Below are 20,000 nucleotides of genomic sequence, written 5' to 3' on the forward strand. Positions count from 1 at the left end.
TCAGAATCCAACTAGTGTATAGGCTACATACAGTCAGAATCCAACTAGGGTATAGGCTACATACAGTCAGAATAAAACTAGGGTATAGGCTACATACAGTCAGAATAAAACTAGGGTATAGGCTACATACAGTCAGAATCCAACTAGGGTATAGGCTACATACAGTCAGAATCAGAATCCAACTAGGGTATAGGATACATACAGTCAGAATCCAACTAGGGTATAGGATACATAGAATCAGAACACAACGATAATGTTATGGGTGTAAGATGGCACAGTGATGCCATCTGTTGGTCAATGTTAATTACTGCAACTCCAGTGTTTTTAAATCGATGTGCTTGAGATACCCGGATGTATATGTAATGTACTGAACAAGACTGGTTACTCGCATCAATGCCTCTGTCTCATCATTTAACATTCAAACAGATACTGCCATGTGATGGCTTCCAGACCACCTGCAGAATGTTCCACTGGAAATGTGTCTTCTGCTCTGCTCCACCTCCAAGCCCAACACAAAATTAAAGAGGAGCTAATTTGGGGAGTTAAGTCCCTTGCCTTATTTGGGAGGGGGGGCTCTCTACACGGAGTAAACTGGCTTCAATTTGTTTGGGTGGGGGGGGGGGGGATTAACAGCCAGTGTTGCCAACAATTGTTCAGTGAGATCCACTATCGGGGGTGTCCGTGGCTGTGGTAGGGGTGTCCGCAGAGCTGGTAGGGGTGTCCGCGGCGCTGGTAGGGGTGTCCGAGGCGCTGGTAGGGGTGTCCGAGGAGCTGATAGGGGTGTCCGAGGAGCTGGTAGGGTTGTCCGCAGAGCTGGAGGGGTGTCCGCAGAGCTGGTAGGGGTGTCCGCAGAGCTGGTAGGGGTGTCCGTAGAGCTGGGAAGGGTGTCCGTAGAGCTGGGAGGGGTGTCCGCAGAGCTGGGATGGGTGTCCGCGGAGCTGGTAGGGGTGTCCGCGGAGCTGGTAGGGGTGTCCGCGGAGCTGGTAGGGGTGTCCGCTGTGCTGGTAGGGGTGTCCGCTGTGCTGGTAGGGGTGTCCGCGGAGCTGGTAGGGGTGTCCGGGGAGCTGGTAGGGGTGTCCGGGGAGCTGGTAGGGGTGTCCGCGGTGCTGGTAGGGGTGTACGTGGCCGTGGAGAAGCATCTAAGTCCTTTATTTCTCCACCTCATCCAGAATAATGTCCTCTATTTCTCCATCTCATCCAGAATAATGTCCTCTATTTCTCCATCTCATCCAGAATAATGTCCTCTATTTCTCCATCTCATCCAGAATAATGTCCTCTATTTCTCCATCTCATCCAGAATAATGTCCTCTATTTCTCCATCTCATCCAGAATAATGTCCTCTATTTCTCCATCTCATCCAGAATAATGTCCTTTATTTCTCCACCTCATCCAGAATAATGTCCTCTATTTCTCCATCTCATCCAGAATAATGTCCTCTATTTCTCCATCTCATCCAGAATAATGTCCTCTATTTCTCCATCTCATCCAGAATAATGTCCTCTATTTCTCCATCTCATCCAGAATAATGTCCTCTATTTCTCCACCTCATCCAGAATAATGTCCTCTATTTCTCCATCTCATCCAGAATAATGTCCTCTATTTCTCCATCTCATCCAGAATAATGTCCTCTATTTCTCCATCTCATCCAGAATAATGTCCTCTATTTCTCCATCTCATCCAGAATAATGTCCTCTATTTCTCCATCTCATCCAGAATAATGTCCTCTATTTCTCCACCTCATCCAGAATGTCCTTTATTTCCTCATCTCATCCAGAATAATGTCCTTTATTTCCTCATCTCATCCAGAATAATGTCCTCTATTTCTCCATCTAATCCAGAATAATGTCCTTTAATTTCCTCATCTCATCCAGAATAATGTCCTTTATTTCCTCATCTCATCCAGAATAATGTCCTTTATTTCCTCATCTCATCCAGAATAATGTCCTCTATTTCTCCATCTCATCCAGAATAATGTCCTTTATTTCTCCACCTCATCCAGAATAATGTCCTTTATTTCTCCACCTCATCCAGAATAATGTCCTCTATTTCTCCATCTCATCCAGAATAATGTCCTTTATTTCTCCACCTCATCCAGAATAATGTCCTCTATTTCTCCATCTCATCCAGAATAATGTCCTCTATTTCTCCATCTCATCCAGAATAATGTCCTCTATTTCTCCATCTCATCCAGAATAATGTCCTCTATTTCTCCACCTCATCCAGAATGTCCTTTATTTCCTCATCTCATCCAGAATAATGTCCTTTATTTCCTCATCTCATCCAGAATAATGTCCTCTATTTCTCCATCTAATCCAGAATAATGTCCTTTAATTTCCTCATCTCATCCAGAATAATGTCCTTTATTTCCTCATCTCATCCAGAATAATGTCCTTTATTTCCTCATCTCATCCAGAATAATGTCCTCTATTTCTCCATCTCATCCAGAATAATGTCCTTTATTTCTCCATCTCATCCAGAATAATGTCCTCTATTTCTCCATCTCATCCAGAATAATGTCCTCTATTTCTCCATCTCATCCAGAATAATGTCCTCTATTTCTCCATCTCATCCAGAATAATGTCCTCTATTTCTCCATCTCATCCAGCATAATGTCCTCTATTTCTCCACCTCATCCAGAATAATGTCCTCTATTTCTCCATCTCATCCAGAATAATGTCCTCTATTTCTCCACCTCATCCAGAATAATGTCCTCTATTTCTCCATCTCATCCACAATAATGTCCTCTATTTCTCCATCTCATCCAGAATAATGTCCTCTATTTCTCCATCTCATCCAGAATAATGTCCTCTATTTCTCCATCTCATCCAGAATAATGTCCTCTATTTCTCCATCTCATCCAGCATAATGTCCTCTATTTCTCCACCTCATCCAGAATAATGTCCTCTATTTCTCCATCTCATCCAGAATAATGTCCTCTATTTCTCCACCTCATCCAGAATAATGTCCTCTATTTCTCCATCTCATCCAGAATAATGTCCTCTATTTCTCCATCTCATCCAGAATAATGTCCTCTATTTCTCCATCTCATCCAGCATAATGTCCTCTATTTCTCCACCTCATCCAGAATAATGTCCTCTATTTCTCCATCTCATCCAGAATAATGTCCTCTATTTCTCCATCTCATCCAGAATAATGTCCTCTATTTCTCCATCTCATCCAGAATAATGTCCTCTATTTCTCCACCTCATCCAGAATAATGTCCTTTATTTCCTCATCTCATCCAGAATAATGTCCTTTATTTCCTCATCTCATCCAGAATAATGTCCTTTAATTTCCTCATCTCATCCAGAATAATGTCCTTTATTTCCTCATCTCATCCAGAATAATGTCCTCTATTTCCTCATCTCATCCAGAATAATGTCCTCTATTTCTCCATCTCATCCAGAATAATGTCCTTTATTTCTCCATCTCATCCAGAATAATGTCCTCTATTTCTCCATCTCATCCAGAATAATGTCCTCTATTTCTCCACCTCATCCAGAATAATGTCCTCTATTTCTCCACCTCATCCAGAATAATGTCCTCTATTTCTCCATCTCATCCAGAATAATGTCCTCTATTTCTCCATCTCATCCAGAATAATGTCCTCTATTTCTCCATCTCATCCAGAATAATGTCCTCTATTTCTCCATCTCATCCAGAATAATGTCCTCTATTTCTCCATCTCATCCAGCATAATGTCCTCTATTTTGTTTGCGCAACACAGGAGTGTTGTAAATGTCATGTAATCCGACTATAGATAAGGATGTGCAACACCTCGCTGGCAACACACACACACACACACACACACACACACACACACACACACACACCACCCCCCCCCCCCCCCCCCCCCCCATTGGTCAGTGAACATACACACAGTCACAAACATAGAGCAGCCGGTTGGTCAGGATCCCCTACCTTCCTGGCGAGCAGGCTTTTCCTCCTCATGCCACAGGTCTCCAGCTGTAGTCGTCCTCTGATGGCCAGCTCTATGAGCATGCAGCCACGCAGCCCCGACGAGATGCAGTCGTTCCAGAATGACGTGTAGCCCTGAGAGAGGAGGAAATGGGGTGAGTGTGTGTGTGGGCATACAGCCACAGAGCCCTGATGAACGACGTGTAGCCCTGAGAGAGAGGAGGACAGGGATGAGTGTGTGTGTGTGGGCATACAGCCACAGAGCCCTGATGAACGATGTGTAGCCCTGAGAGAGAGGAGGACAGGGATGAGTGTGTGTGTGTGTGTGGGCATACAGCCACAGAGCCCTGATGAACGATGTGTAGCCCTGAGAGAGAGGAGAACAGGGATGAGTGTGTGTGTGTGGGCATACAGCCACAGAGCCCTGATGAACGATGTGTAGCCCTGAGACAGGGATGAGTGTGTGTGTGTGGGCATACAGCCACAGAGCCCTGATGAACGATGTGTAGCCCTGAGAGAGAGGAGGACAGGGATGAGTGTGTGTGTGTGTGTGGGCATACAGCCACAGAGCCCTGATGAACGATGTGTAGCCCTGAGAGAGAGGAGGACAGGGGTGAGTGTGTGTGGGCATACAGCCACAGAGCCCTGATGAACGATGTGTAGCCCTGAGACAGGGATGAGTGTGTGTGTGTGGGCATACAGCCACAGAGCCCTGATGAACGATGTGTAGCCCTGAGAGAGAGGAGGACAGGGATGAGTGTGTGTGTGTGTGTGTGGGCATACAGCCACAGAGCCCTGATGAACGATGTGTAGCCCTGAGAGAGAGGAGGACAGGGGTGAGTGTGTGTGGGCATACAGCCACAGAGCCCTGATGAACGACATGTAGCCCTGAGAGAGAGGAGGACAGGGATGAGTGTGTGTGGGCATACAGCCACAGAGCCCTGATGAACGACATGTAGCCCTGAGAGAGAGGAGGACAGGGATGAGTGTGTGTGGGCATACAGCCACAGAGCCCTGATGAACGACATGTAGCCCTGAGAGAGAGGAGGACAGGGATGAGTGTGTGTGTGTGTGTGTGGGCATACAGCCACAGAGCCCTGATGAACGATGTGTAGCCCTGAGAGAGAGGAGGACAGGGGTGAGTGTGTGTGGGCATACAGCCACAGAGCCCTGATGAACGACATGTAGCCCTGAGAGAGAGGAGGACAGGGATGAGTGTGTGTGTGTGGGCATACAGCCACAGAGCCCTGATGAACGATGTGTAGCCCTGAGACAGGGATGAGTGTGTGTGTGGGCATACAGCCACAGAGCCCTGATGAACGATGTGTAGCCCTGAGAGAGAGGAGGACAGGGATGAGTGTGTGTGTGTGTGTGGGCATACAGCCACAGAGCCCTGATGAACGACGTGTAGCCCTGAGAGAGAGGAGGACAGGGATGAGTGTGTGTGTGTGGGCATACAGCCACAGAGCCCTGATGAACGATGTGTAGCCCTGAGACAGGGATGAGTGTGTGTGTGTGTGGGCATACAGCCACAGAGCCCTGATGAACGATGTGTAGCCCTGAGAGAGAGGAGGACAGGGATGAGTGTGTGTGTGTGGGCATACAGCCACAGAGCCCTGATGAACGATGTGTAGCCCTGAGAGAGAGGAGGACAGGGATGAGTGTGTGTGTGTGGGCATACAGCCACAGAGCCCTGATGAACGATGTGTAGCCCTGAGAGAGAGGAGGACAGGGATGAGTGTGTGTGTGTGGGCATACAGCCACAGAGCCCTGATGAACGATGTGTAGCCCTGAGAGAGGAGAACAGGGATGAGTGTGTGTGTGTGTGGGCATACAGCCACAGAGCCCTGATGAACGACGTCTAGCCCTGAGAGAGGAGGACAGGGATGAGTGTGTGTGTGTGGGCATACAGCCACAGAGCCCTGATGAACGATGTGTAGCCCTGAGAGAGAGGAGGACAGGGATGAGTGTGTGTGTGTGGGCATACAGCCACAGAGCCCTGATGATCGACGTGTAGCCCTGAGAGAGGAGGACAGAGAGTGGTCACTACAAGGTAGAACTGGGCGATATGGTCAAAAACATCCCACATCAAGATAAATAGATTGAATTATCCTAACGATAAATAGATTGAATTATCCTAACGATAAATAGATTGAATTATCCTAACGATAAATAGATTGAATTATCCTAACGATAAATAGATTGAATTATCCTAACGATAAATAGATTGAATTATCCTAACGATAAATAGATTGAATTATCCTAACGATAAATAGATTGAATTATCCTAACGATAAATAGATTGAATTATCCTAACGATAAATAGATTGAATTATCCTAACGATAAATAGATTGAATTATCCTAACGATAAATAGACCGATATGTATCGAACATTAATGTGAAACCGGTTAGAATACCTTTGTATATTACCATACCATTAAAACTACTATTTTGAATGTTGTAAATATTAAAATTTGGACTTGTTAGCAATATTGGCAGACGTTTAATTTCAAAACGTCATATTTCTCTAGTATAGGCTACTTACCCTGATTATCGATATCCGTAACAATGTCCTTGATAAATTGTTGGTACGGTCTCGGCTTAGCAGCCGGGCTCTACTTGCTACATACACGAGCTACGTACACGAGCTACGTACACTAGCTATATTCTGGAGGAGGACCTGTAGCCCTGTCGCAAAGACAAGCGGACAGGGAGCACCGTCGCTACACGGTAGGTTCAATTAGTGTCCCCTTGCCTGATCCGAAGATGATCCGAACATTTACGAGTAGGCTTACGCGGTATATACCGTATTAGGAAATAGCCATGGGCTGGTTTTTCCAATACTGCTGAAACAATTTCTCAGTTGTTTTTTCCAAAACATTTAAATATTTGTAGCTACTTTAAGTGAATACCTGCAGCCCACTTGTGCAATACGTTAGGAGATAAAGATCTTCATTTCACCTGTCACGTTATGAGGCTTACTGTCGTTCTCCAGAACAGTTGAGCCAGTCACGTTATGAGGCTTACTGTCGTTCTCCAGAACAGTTGAGCCAGTCACATTATGAAGCTTACTGTCGTTCTCCAGAACAGTTGAGCCAGTCACATTATGAGGCTTACTGTCGTTCTCCAGAACAGTTGAGCCAGTCACGTTATGAGGCTTACTGTCGTTCTCCAGAACAGTTGAGCCAGTCACATTATGAAGCTTACTGTCGTTCTCCAGAACAGTTGAGCCAGTCACATTATGAAGCTTACTGTCGTTCTCCAGAACAGTTGAGCCAGTCACGTTATGAAGCTTACTGTCGTTCTCCAGAACAGTTGAGCCAGTCACGTTATGAAGCTTACTGTCGTTCTCCAGAACAGTTGAGCCAGTCACATTATGAAGCTTACTGTCGTTCTCCAGAACAGTTGAGCCAGTCACATTATGAAGCTTACTGTCGTTCTCCAGAACAGTTGAGCCAGTCACATTATGAAGCTTACTGTCGTTCTCCAGAACAGCTGAGCCAGTCACATTATGAAGCTTACTGTCGTTCTCCAGAACAGTTGAGCCAGTCACGTTATGAGGCTTACTGTCGTTCTCCAGAACAGTTGAGCCAGTCACATTATGAAGCTTACTGTCGTTCTCCAGAACAGTTGAGCCAGTCACGTTATGAAGCTTACTGTCGTTCTCCAGAACAGTTGAGCCAGTCACGTTATGAAGCTTACTGTCGTAGTCCAGAACAGTTGAGCCAGTCACATTATGAAGCTTACTGTCGTTCTCCAGAACAGTTGAGCCAGTCACATTATGAAGCTTACTGTCGTTCACCAGAACAGTTGAGCCAGTCACATTATGAAGCTTACTGTCGTTCTCCAGAACAGTTGAGCCAGTCACATTATGAAGCTTACTGTCGTTCTCCAGAACAGTTGAGCCAGTCACATTATGAAGCTTACTGTCGTTCTCCAGAACAGTTGAGCCAGTCACATTATGAAGCTTACTGTCGTTCTCCAGAACAGTTGAGCCAGTCACATTATGAAGCTTACTGTCGTTCTCCAGAACAGTTGAGCCAGTCACATTATGAGGCTTACTGTCGTTCTCCAGAACAGTTGAGCCAGTCACATTATGAAGCTTACTGTCGTAGTCCAGAACAGTTGAGCCAGTCACATTATGAAGCTTACTGTCATTCTCCAGAACAGTTGAGCCAGTCACATTATGAAGCTTACTGTCGTTCTCCAGAACAGCTGAGCCAGTCACATTATGAAGCTTACTGTCGTTCTCCAGAACAGTTGAGCCAGTCACATTATGAAGCTTACTGTCGTTCTCCAGAACAGTTGAGCCAGTCACATTATGAAGCTTACTGTCGTAGTCCAGAACAGTTGAGCCAGTCACATTATGAAGCTTACTGTCGTTCTCCAGAACAGTTGAGCCAGTCACGTTATGAGGCTTACTGTCGTTCTCCAGAACAGTTGAGCCAGTCACATTATGAAGCTTACTGTCGTTCTCCAGAACAGTTGAGCCAGTCACATTATGAAGCTTACTGTCGTTCTCCAGAACAGTTGAGCCAGTCACATTATGAAGCTTACTGTCGTAGTCCAGAACAGTTGAGCCAGTCACATTATGAAGCTTACTGTCGTTCTCCAGAACAGTTGAGCCAGTCACGTTATGAGGCTTACTGTCGTTCTCCAGAACAGTTGAGCCAGTCACGTTATGAAGCTTACTGTCGTTCTCCAGAACAGTTGAGCCAGTCACATTATGAAGCTTACTGTCGTTCTCCAGAACAGTTGAGCCAGTCACATTATGAAGCTTACTGTCGTTCTCCAGAACAGTTGAGCCAGTCACATTATGAAGCTTACTGTCGTTCTCCAGAACAGTTGAGCCAGTCACATTATGAAGCTTACTGTCGTTCTCCAGAACAGTTGAGCCAGTCACATTATGAAGCTTACTGTCGTTCTCCAGAACAGTTGAGCCAGTCACATTATGAGGCTTACTGTCGTTCTCCAGAACAGTTGAGCCAGTCACATTATGAGGCTTACTGTCGTTCTCCAGAACAGTTGAGCCAGTCACATTATGAAGCTTACTGTCGTTCTCCAGAACAGTTGAGCCAGTCACATTATGAAGCTTACTGTCGTTCTCCAGAACAGCTGAGCCAGTCACATTATGAAGCTTACTGTCGTTCTCCAGAACAGTTGAGCCAGTCACATTATGAAGCTTACTGTCATTCTCCAGAACAGTTGAGCCAGTCACATTATGAAGCTTACTGTCGTTCTCCAGAACAGTTGAGCCAGTCACATTATGAGGCTTACTGTCGTTCTCCAGAACAGTTGAGCCAGTCACATTATGAAGCTTACTGTCGTAGTCCAGAACAGTTGAGCCAGTCACATTATGAAGCTTACTGTCGTTCTCCAGAACAGTTGAGCCAGTCACATTATGAAGCTTACTGTCGTTCTCCAGAACAGTTGAGCCAGTCACATTATGAAGCTTACTGTCGTTCTCCAGAACAGTTGAGCCAGTCACGTTATGAGGCTTACTGTCGTTCTCCAGAACAGTTGAGCCAGTCACATTATGAAGCTTACTGTCGTTCTCCAGAACAGTTGAGCCAGTCACATTATGAAGCTTACTGTCGTTCTCCAGAACAGTTGAGCCAGTCACATTATGAAGCTTACTGTCGTTCTCCAGAACAGTTGAGCCAGTCACATTATGAAGCTTACTGTCGTTCTCCAGAACAGTTGAGCCAGTCACATTATGAAGCTTACTGTCGTTCTCCAGAACAGTTGAGCCAGTCACATTATGAAGCTTACTGTCGTTCTCCAGAACAGTTGAGCCAGTCACATTATGAAGCTTACTGTCGTTCTCCAGAACAGTTGAGCCAGTCACATTATGAGGCTTACTGTCGTTCTCCAGAACAGTTGAGCCAGTCACATTATGAAGCTTACTGTCGTTCTCCAGAACAGTTGAGCCAGTCACATTATGAAGCTTACTGTCGTTCTCCAGAACAGTTGAGCCAGTCACATTATGAAGCTTACTGTCGTTCTCCAGAACAGTTGAGCCAGTCACATTATGAAGCTTACTGTCGTTCTCCAGAACAGTTGAGCCAGTCACATTATGAAGCTTACTGTCGTTCTCCAGAACAGTTGAGCCAGTCACATTATGAAGCTTACTGTCGTTCTCCAGAACAGTTGAGCCAGTCACATTATGAAGCTTACTGTCGTTCTCCAGAACAGTTGAGCCAGTCACGTTATGAAGCTTACTGTCGTTCTCCAGAACAGTTGAGCCAGTCACGTTATGAAGCTTACTGTCGTAGTCCAGAACAGTTGAGCCAGTCACGTTATGAAGCTTACTGTCGTTCTCCAGAACAGTTGAGCCAGTCACATTATGAAGCTTACTGTCGTTCTCCAGAACAGTTGAGCCAGTCACATTATGAAGCTTACTGTCGTTCTCCAGAACAGTTGAGCCAGTCACATTATGAAGCTTACTGTCGTTCTCCAGAACAGTTGAGCCAGTCACGTTATGAAGCTTACTGTCGTAGTCCAGAACAGTTGAGCCAGTCACGTTATGAAGCTTACTGTCGTTCTCCAGAACAGTTGAGCCAGTCACATTATGAAGCTTACTGTCGTTCTCCAGAACAGTTGAGCCAGTCACATTATGAAGCTTACTGTCGTTCTCCAGAACAGTTGAGCCAGTCACATTATGAAGCTTACTGTCGTTCTCCAGAACAGTTGAGCCAGTCACATTATGAAGCTTACTGTCGTTCTCCAGAACAGTTGAGCCAGTCACGTTATGAAGCTTACTGTCGTAGTCCAGAACAGTTGAGCCAGTCACGTTATGAAGCTTACTGTCGTTCTCCAGAACAGTTGAGCCAGTCACATTATGAAGTTTACTGTCGTTCTCCAGAACAGTTGAGCCAGTCACATTATGAAGCTTACTGTCGTTCTCCAGAACAGTTGAGCCAGTCACATTATGAAGCTTACTGTCGTTCTCCAGAACAGTTGAGCCAGTCACATTATGAAGCTTACTGTCGTTCTCCAGAACAGTTGAGCCAGTCACATTATGAAGCTTACTGTCGTTCTCCAGAACAGTTGAGCCAGTCACATTATGAAGCTTACTGTCGTTCTCCAGAACAGTTGAGCCAGTCACGTTATGAAGCTTACTGTCGTTCTCCAGAACAGTTGAGCCAGTCACGTTATGAGGCTTACTGTCGTTCTCCAGAACAGTTGAGCCAGTCACATTATGAAGCTTACTGTCGTTCTCCAGAACAGTTGAGCCAGTCACATTATGAAGCTTACTGTCGTTCTCCAGAACAGTTGAGCCAGTCACATTATGAAGCTTACTGTCGTTCTCCAGAACAGTTGAGCCAGTCACATTATGAAGCTTACTGTCGTTCTCCAGAACAGTTGAGCCAGTCACATTATGAAGCTTACTGTCGTTCTCCAGAACAGTTGAGCCAGTCACATTATGAAGCTTACTGTCGTTCTCCAGAACAGTTGAGCCAGTCACATTATGAAGCTTACTGTCGTTCTCCAGAACAGTTGAGCCAGTCACATTATGAAGCTTACTGTCGTTCTCCAGAACAGTTGAGCCAGTCACATTATGAAGCTTACTGTCGTTCTCCAGAACAGTTGAGCCAGTCACGTTATGAAGCTTACTGTCGTTCTCCAGAACAGTTGAGCCAGTCACGTTATGAAGCTTACTGTCGTAGTCCAGAACAGTTGAGCCAGTCACGTTATGAAGCTTACTGTCGTTCTCCAGAACAGTTGAGCCAGTCACATTATGAAGCTTACTGTCGTTCTCCAGAACAGTTGAGCCAGTCACATTATGAAGCTTACTGTCGTTCTCCAGAACAGTTGAGCCAGTCACGTTATGAAGCTTACTGTCGTAGTCCAGAACAGTTGAGCCAGTCACGTTATGAAGCTTACTGTCGTTCTCCAGAACAGTTGAGCCAGTCACATTATGAAGCTTACTGTCGTTCTCCAGAACAGTTGAGCCAGTCACATTATGAAGCTTACTGTCGTTCTCCAGAACAGTTGAGCCAGTCACGTTATGAAGCTTACTGTCGTTCTCCAGAACAGTTGAGCCAGTCACGTTATGAAGCTTACTGTCGTAGTCCAGAACAGTTGAGCCAGTCACATTATGAAGCTTACTGTCGTTCTCCAGAACAGTTGAGCCAGTCACATTATGAAGCTTACTGTCGTTCTCCAGAACAGTTGAGCCAGTCACATTATGAAGCTTACTGTCGTTCTCCAGAACAGTTGAGCCAGTCACATTATGAAGCTTACTGTCGTTCTCCAGAACAGTTGAGCCAGTCACATTATGAAGCTTACTGTCGTTCTCCAGAACAGTTGAGCCAGTCACATTATGAAGCTTACTGTCGTTCTCCAGAACAGTTGAGCCAGTCACGTTATGAAGCTTACTGTCGTTCTCCAGAACAGTTGAGCCAGTCACGTTATGAAGCTTACTGTCGTAGTCCAGAACAGTTGAGCCAGTCACGTTATGAAGCTTACTGTCGTTCTCCAGAACAGTTGAGCCAGTCACATTATGAAGCTTACTGTCGTTCTCCAGAACAGTTGAGCCAGTCACATTATGAAGCTTACTGTCGTTCTCCAGAACAGTTGAGCCAGTCACATTATGAAGCTTACTGTCGTTCTCCAGAACAGTTGAGCCAGTCACGTTATGAAGCTTACTGTCGTAGTCCAGAACAGTTGAGCCAGTCACGTTATGAAGCTTACTGTCGTTCTCCAGAACAGTTGAGCCAGTCACATTATGAAGCTTACTGTCGTTCTCCAGAACAGTTGAGCCAGTCACATTATGAAGCTTACTGTCGTTCTCCAGAACAGTTGAGCCAGTCACATTATGAAGCTTACTGTCGTTCTCCAGAACAGTTGAGCCAGTCACATTATGAAGCTTACTGTCGTTCTCCAGAACAGTTGAGCCAGTCACGTTATGAAGCTTACTGTCGTAGTCCAGAACAGTTGAGCCAGTCACGTTATGAAGCTTACTGTCGTTCTCCAGAACAGTTGAGCCAGTCACATTATGAAGCTTACTGTCGTTCTCCAGAACAGTTGAGCCAGTCACATTATGAAGCTTACTGTCGTTCTCCAGAACAGTTGAGCCAGTCACATTATGAAGCTTACTGTCGTTCTCCAGAACAGTTGAGCCAGTCACATTATGAAGCTTACTGTCGTTCTCCAGAACAGTTGAGCCAGTCACATTATGAAGCTTACTGTCGTTCTCCAGAACAGTTGAGCCAGTCACATTATGAAGCTTACTGTCGTTCTCCAGAACAGTTGAGCCAGTCACGTTATGAAGCTTACTGTCGTTCTCCAGAACAGTTGAGCCAGTCACGTTATGAGGCTTACTGTCGTTCTCCAGAACAGTTGAGCCAGTCACATTATGAAGCTTACTGTCGTTCTCCAGAACAGTTGAGCCAGTCACATTATGAAGCTTACTGTCGTTCTCCAGAACAGTTGAGCCAGTCACATTATGAAGCTTACTGTCGTTCTCCAGAACAGTTGAGCCAGTCACATTATGAAGCTTACTGTCGTTCTCCAGAACAGTTGAGCCAGTCACATTATGAAGCTTACTGTCGTTCTCCAGAACAGTTGAGCCAGTCACATTATGAAGCTTACTGTCGTTCTCCAGAACAGTTGAGCCAGTCACATTATGAAGCTTACTGTCGTTCTCCAGAACAGTTGAGCCAGTCACATTATGAAGCTTACTGTCGTTCTCCAGAACAGTTGAGCCAGTCACATTATGAAGCTTACTGTCGTTCTCCAGAACAGTTGAGCCAGTCACATTATGAAGCTTACTGTCGTTCTCCAGAACAGTTGAGCCAGTCACGTTATGAAGCTTACTGTCGTTCTCCAGAACAGTTGAGCCAGTCACGTTATGAAGCTTACTGTCGTAGTCCAGAACAGTTGAGCCAGTCACGTTATGAAGCTTACTGTCGTTCTCCAGAACAGTTGAGCCAGTCACATTATGAAGCTTACTGTCGTTCTCCAGAACAGTTGAGCCAGTCACATTATGAAGCTTACTGTCGTTCTCCAGAACAGTTGAGCCAGTCACGTTATGAAGCTTACTGTCGTAGTCCAGAACAGTTGAGCCAGTCACGTTATGAAGCTTACTGTCGTTCTCCAGAACAGTTGAGCCAGTCACATTATGAAGCTTACTGTCGTTCTCCAGAACAGTTGAGCCAGTCACATTATGAAGCTTACTGTCGTTCTCCAGAACAGTTGAGCCAGTCACGTTATGAAGCTTACTGTCGTTCTCCAGAACAGTTGAGCCAGTCACGTTATGAAGCTTACTGTCGTAGTCCAGAACAGTTGAGCCAGTCACGTTATGAAGCTTACTGTCGTTCTCCAGAACAGTTGAGCCAGTCACATTATGAAGCTTACTGTCGTTCTCCAGAACAGTTGAGCCAGTCACATTATGAAGCTTACTGTCGTTCTCCAGAACAGTTGAGCCAGTCACATTATGAAGCTTACTGTCGTTCTCCAGAACAGTTGAGCCAGTCACGTTATGAAGCTTACTGTCGTAGTCCAGAACAGTTGAGCCAGTCACGTTATGAAGCTTACTGTCGTTCTCCAGAACAGTTGAGCCAGTCACATTATGAAGCTTACTGTCGTTCTCCAGAACAGTTGAGCCAGTCACATTATGAAGCTTACTGTCGTTCTCCAGAACAGTTGAGCCAGTCACATTATGAAGCTTACTGTCGTTCTCCAGAACAGTTGAGCCAGTCACATTATGAAGCTTACTGTCGTTCTCCAGAACAGTTGAGCCAGTCACGTTATGAAGCTTACTGTCGTAGTCCAGAACAGTTGAGCCAGTCACGTTATGAAGCTTACTGTCGTTCTCCAGAACAGTTGAGCCAGTCACATTATGAAGCTTACTGTCGTTCTCCAGAACAGTTGAGCCAGTCACATTATGAAGCTTACTGTCGTTCTCCAGAACAGTTGAGCCAGTCACATTATGAAGCTTACTGTCGTTCTCCAGAACAGTTGAGCCAGTCACATTATGAAGCTTACTGTCGTTCTCCAGAACAGTTGAGCCAGTCACATTATGAAGCTTACTGTCGTTCTCCAGAACAGTTGAGCCAGTCACATTATGAAGCTTACTGTCGTTCTCCAGAACAGTTGAGCCAGTCACATTATGAAGCTTACTGTCGTTCTCCAGAACAGTTGAGCCAGTCACATTATGAAGCTTACTGTCGTTCTCCAGAACAGTTGAGCCAGTCACATTATGAAGCTTACTGTCGTTCTCCAGAACAGTTGAGCCAGTCACATTATGAAGCTTACTGTCGTTCTCCAGAACAGTTGAGCCAGTCACATTATGAAGCTTACTGTCGTTCTCCAGAACAGTTGAGCCAGTCACGTTATGAAGCTTACTGTCGTAGTCCAGAACAGTTGAGCCAGTCACGTTATGAAGCTTACTGTCGTTCTCCAGAACAGTTGAGCCAGTCACATTATGAAGCTTACTGTCGTTCTCCAGAACAGTTGAGCCAGTCACATTATGAAGCTTACTGTCGTTCTCCAGAACAGTTGAGCCAGTCACATTATGAAGCTTACTGTCGTTCTCCAGAACAGTTGAGCCAGTCACATTATGAAGCTTACTGTCGTTCTCCAGAACAGTTGAGCCAGTCACATTATGAAGCTTACTGTCGTTCTCCAGAACAGTTGAGCCAGTCACGTTATGAGGCTTACTGTCGTTCTCCAGAACAGTTGAGCCAGTCACATTATGAAGCTTACTGTCGTTCTCCAGAACAGTTGAGCCAGTCACATTATGAAGCTTACTGTCGTTCTCCAGAACAGTTGAGCCAGTCACATTATGAAGCTTACTGTCGTTCTCCAGAACAGTTGAGCCAGTCACATTATGAAGCTTACTGTCGTTCTCCAGAACAGTTGAGCCAGTCACATTATGAAGCTTACTGTCGTTCTCCAGAACAGTTGAGCCAGTCACATTATGAAGCTTACTGTCGTTCTCCAGAACAGTTGAGCCAGTCACATTATGAGGCTTACTGTCGTTCTCCAGAACAGTTGAGCCAGTCACATTATGAAGCTTACTGTCGTTCTCCAGAACAGTTGAGCCAGTCACGTTATGAAGCTTACTGTCGTTCTCCAGAACAGTTGAGCCAGTCACGTTATGAAGCTTACTGTCGTTCTCCAGAACAGTTGAGCCAGTCACGTTATGAGGCTTACTGTCGTTCTCCAGAACAGTTGAGCCAGTCACATTATGAAGCTTACTGTCGTTCTCCAGAACAGTTGAGCCAGTCACATTATGAAGCTTACTGTCGTTCTCCAGAACAGTTGAGCCAGTCACATTATGAAGCTTACTGTCGTTCTCCAGAACAGTTGAGCCAGTCACATTATGAAGCTTACTGTCGTTCTCCAGAACAGTTGAGCCAGTCACATTATGAAGCTTACTGTCGTTCTCCAGAACAGTTGAGCCAGTCACATTATGAAGCTTACTGTCGTTCTCCAGAACAGTTGAGCCAGTCACATTATGAAGCTTACTGTCGTTCTCCAGAACAGTTGAGCCAGTCACATTATGAAGCTTACTGTCGTTCTCCAGAACAGTTGAGCCAGTCACATTATGAAGCTTACTGTCGTTCTCCAGAACAGTTGAGCCAGTCACATTATGAAGCTTACTGTCGTTCTCCAGAACAGTTGAGCCAGTCACATTATGAAGCTTACTGTCGTTCTCCAGAACAGTTGAGCCAGTCACGTTATGAAGCTTACTGTCGTAGTCCAGAACAGTTGAGCCAGTCACGTTATGAAGCTTACTGTCGTTCTCCAGAACAGTTGAGCCAGTCACATTATGAAGCTTACTGTCGTTCTCCAGAACAGTTGAGCCAGTCACATTATGAAGCTTACTGTCGTTCTCCAGAACAGTTGAGCCAGTCACATTATGAAGCTTACTGTCGTTCTCCAGAACAGTTGAGCCAGTCACATTATGAAGCTTACTGTCGTTCTCCAGAACAGTTGAGCCAGTCACGTTATGAAGCTTACTGTCGTAGTCCAGAACAGTTGAGCCAGTCACGTTATGAAGCTTACTGTCGTTCTCCAGAACAGTTGAGCCAGTCACGTTATGAAGCTTACTGTCGTTCTCCAGAACAGTTGAGCCAGTCACATTATGAGGCTTACTGTCGTTCTCCAGAACAGTTGAGCCAGTCACATTATGAAGCTTACTGTCGTTCTCCAGAACAGTTGAGCCAGTCACATTATGAAGCTTACTGTCGTTCTCCAGAACAGTTGAGCCAGTCACATTATGAAGCTTACTGTCGTTCTCCAGAACAGTTGAGCCAGTCACATTATGAAGCTTACTGTCGTTCTCCAGAACAGTTGAGCCAGTCACATTATGAAGCTTACTGTCGTTCTCCAGAACAGTTGAGCCAGTCACATTATGAAGCTTACTGTCGTTCTCCAGAACAGTTGAGCCAGTCACATTATGAAGCTTACTGTCGTTCTCCAGAACAGTTGAGCCAGTCACATTATGAGGCTTACTGTCGTTCTCCAGAACAGTTGAGCCAATCACATTATGAAGCTTACCGTCGTAGTCCAGAACAGTTGAGCCAGTCACGTTATGAAGCTTACTGTCGTTCTCCAGAACAGTTGAGCCAGTCACGTGTTTTTTGTTTGTAAATAGCACAGCGGGAGAAAGAGGCGGCAGGGTAAGTCCAGCTGTGTGTTGACAGGTGTTGGGATTTATATTGAATGTTATTTTTTGTTGTGTGTTTTCAACAAACTGATCAGGGACATAGAAAATATACAGTGGGGCAAAAAAGTATTTAACAAAGTATTGAGAAACTTTTGTTATCGACCAAATACTTATTTTCCACCATAATTTGCAAATAAATTCATAAAAAATCCTACAATGTGATTTTCTGGATTTTTTTTCTCATTTTGTCTGTCATAGTTGAAGTGTACCTATGATGAAAATTACAGGCCACTCTCATCTTTTTAAGTGGTAGAACTTGCACAATTGGTGGCTGACTAAATACTTTTTTGCCCCACTGTACCTCCTAGATTGACCCGTTTTGCAAACCAGGCAAACTAGACTCAAAAGCTTTATTTCCTGAAGTAACAGCCTTGCTATGCCACAGAGCGATACAGAGATGTCATTTCCTGAAGTAACAGACTTGCTATGCCACAGAGAGGTACGGAGATGTCATTTCCTGAAATAACAGCCTTGCTATGCCACAGAGAGGTACGGAGATGTCATTTCCTGAAGTAACAGCCTTGCTATGCCACAGAGAGGTACGGAGATGTCATTTCCTGAAGTAACAGCCTTGCTATGCCACAGAGCGGTACGGAGATGTCATTTCCTGAAGTAACAGACTTGCTATGCCACAGAGAGATACGGAGATGTCATTTCCTGAAGTAACAGCCTTGCTATGCCACAGAGAGGTACGGAGATGTCATTTCCTGAAGTGACAGCCTTGCTATGCCACAGAGAGGTACGGAGATGTCATTTCCTGAAGTGACAGCCTTGCTATGCCACAGAGAGGTACGGAGATGTCATTTCCTGAAGTAACAGCCTTGCTATGCCACAGAGAGATACGGAGATGTCATTTCCTGAAGTAACAGCCTTGCTATGCCACAGAGCGATACGGAGATGCCATTTCCTGAAGTAACAGCCTTGCTATGCCACAGAGCGATACGGAGATGCCATTTCCTGAAGTAACAGCCTTGCTATGCCACAGAGAGGTACGGAGATGCCATTTCCAGTTACACTTCTCAACCTTCCTAAAAATTCTCTATTGTATTAGAAATAATAGGATCAAAATACAGTACATTTCTTATTAGATATACCAGAAAATAACATCCTGCAGTCTAATAGGAAACAAGTCCTTGCTCAATAGTTCTAAGAGACTGAAGTAGACGGACCAAACCATTCTCTAAACGGGAGTGCCTGGAAAGACTGCTGGTATAAATACTAACATTCGGTAAGTCCACCACTTCTGTCATTGTTAACGCCTCAAACCCGTTCTTTAGATGTTTGCCATTCCAAAGGTATTGACGTATACGTTTATCAATCGTTCCCCAAAAGCTTACTGGGATCATGATGCCCCGGATTCAATTTAAAAAAATATATATTTTACCTTTATTTAACCAGGCAAGTCAGTTATGAACAAATTCTTATTTTCAATGACGGCCTAGGAACAGTGGGTTACGACAGATTTGTACCTTGTCAGCTCGGGGATTTGAACTTGCAACCTTTCGGTTACTAGTCCAACACTCTAACCACTAGGCTACCTGCTGGTTATGAGTCCAACACTCTAACCACTAGGCTACCTGCTGGTTATGAGTCCAACACTCTAACCACTAGGCTACCTGCTGGTTACTAGTCCAACACTCTAACCACTAGGCTACCTGCTGGTTATGAGTCCAACACTCTAACCACTAGGCTACCTGCTGGTTACTAGTCCAATGCTCTAACCACTAGGCTACCTTTCAGTTACTAGTCCAACGGTCTAACCACTAGACTACCTGCTGGTTACTAGTCCAACACTCTAACCACTAGGCTACCTTTCAGTTACTAGTTCAACGCTCTAACCACTAGACTACCTGCTGGTTACTAGTCCAACACTCTAACCACTAGACTACCTGCTGGTTACTAGTCCAACGCTCTAACCACTAGGCTACCTGCTGGTTACTAGTCCAATGCTCTAACCACTAGGCTACCTGCTGGTTACTAGTCCAACGCTTTAACCACTAGGCTACCAGCTGGTTACTAGTCCAACACTCTAACCACTAGGCTACCTGCTGGTTACTAGTCCAACGCTCTAACCACTAGGCTACCTGCTGGTTACTAGTCCAACGCTCTAACCACTAGGCTACCTGCTGGTTACTAGTCCAACACTCTAACCACTAGGCTACCTGCTGGTTACTAGTCCAATGCTCTAACCACTAGGCTACCTGCTGGTTACTAGTCCAACGCTCTAACCACTAGGCTACCTGCTGGTTACTAGTCCAACGCTCTAACCACTAGACTACCTGCTGGTTACTAGTCCAACGCTCTAACCACTAGGCTACCTGCTGGTTACTAGTCCAACACTCTAACCACTAGGCTACCTGCTGGTTACTAGTCCAACGCTCTAACCACTAGACTACCTGC

At 45.2% G+C, this 20,000-nt stretch overlaps 1 protein-coding gene across 1 annotated transcript in view; it reads right to left on the minus strand.

Moving 5' to 3' along the window:
* Positions 1 to 20,000, minus strand: part of LOC110536491 (Golgi phosphoprotein 3) — a 33,102-nt gene that overhangs the window by 4,681 nt on the left and 8,421 nt on the right. The window contains exon 2 of the mRNA XM_036936526.1: positions 3,922 to 4,053. Within this exon, the coding sequence (XP_036792421.1) occupies positions 3,922 to 4,053 (132 nt within the window). The remainder of the gene's footprint in view (positions 1 to 3,921; positions 4,054 to 20,000) is intronic.

Source organism: Oncorhynchus mykiss, chromosome 11 (assembly GCF_013265735.2).
Source record: "Oncorhynchus mykiss isolate Arlee chromosome 11, USDA_OmykA_1.1, whole genome shotgun sequence".
Taxonomy (NCBI): domain Eukaryota; kingdom Metazoa; phylum Chordata; class Actinopteri; order Salmoniformes; family Salmonidae; genus Oncorhynchus; species Oncorhynchus mykiss.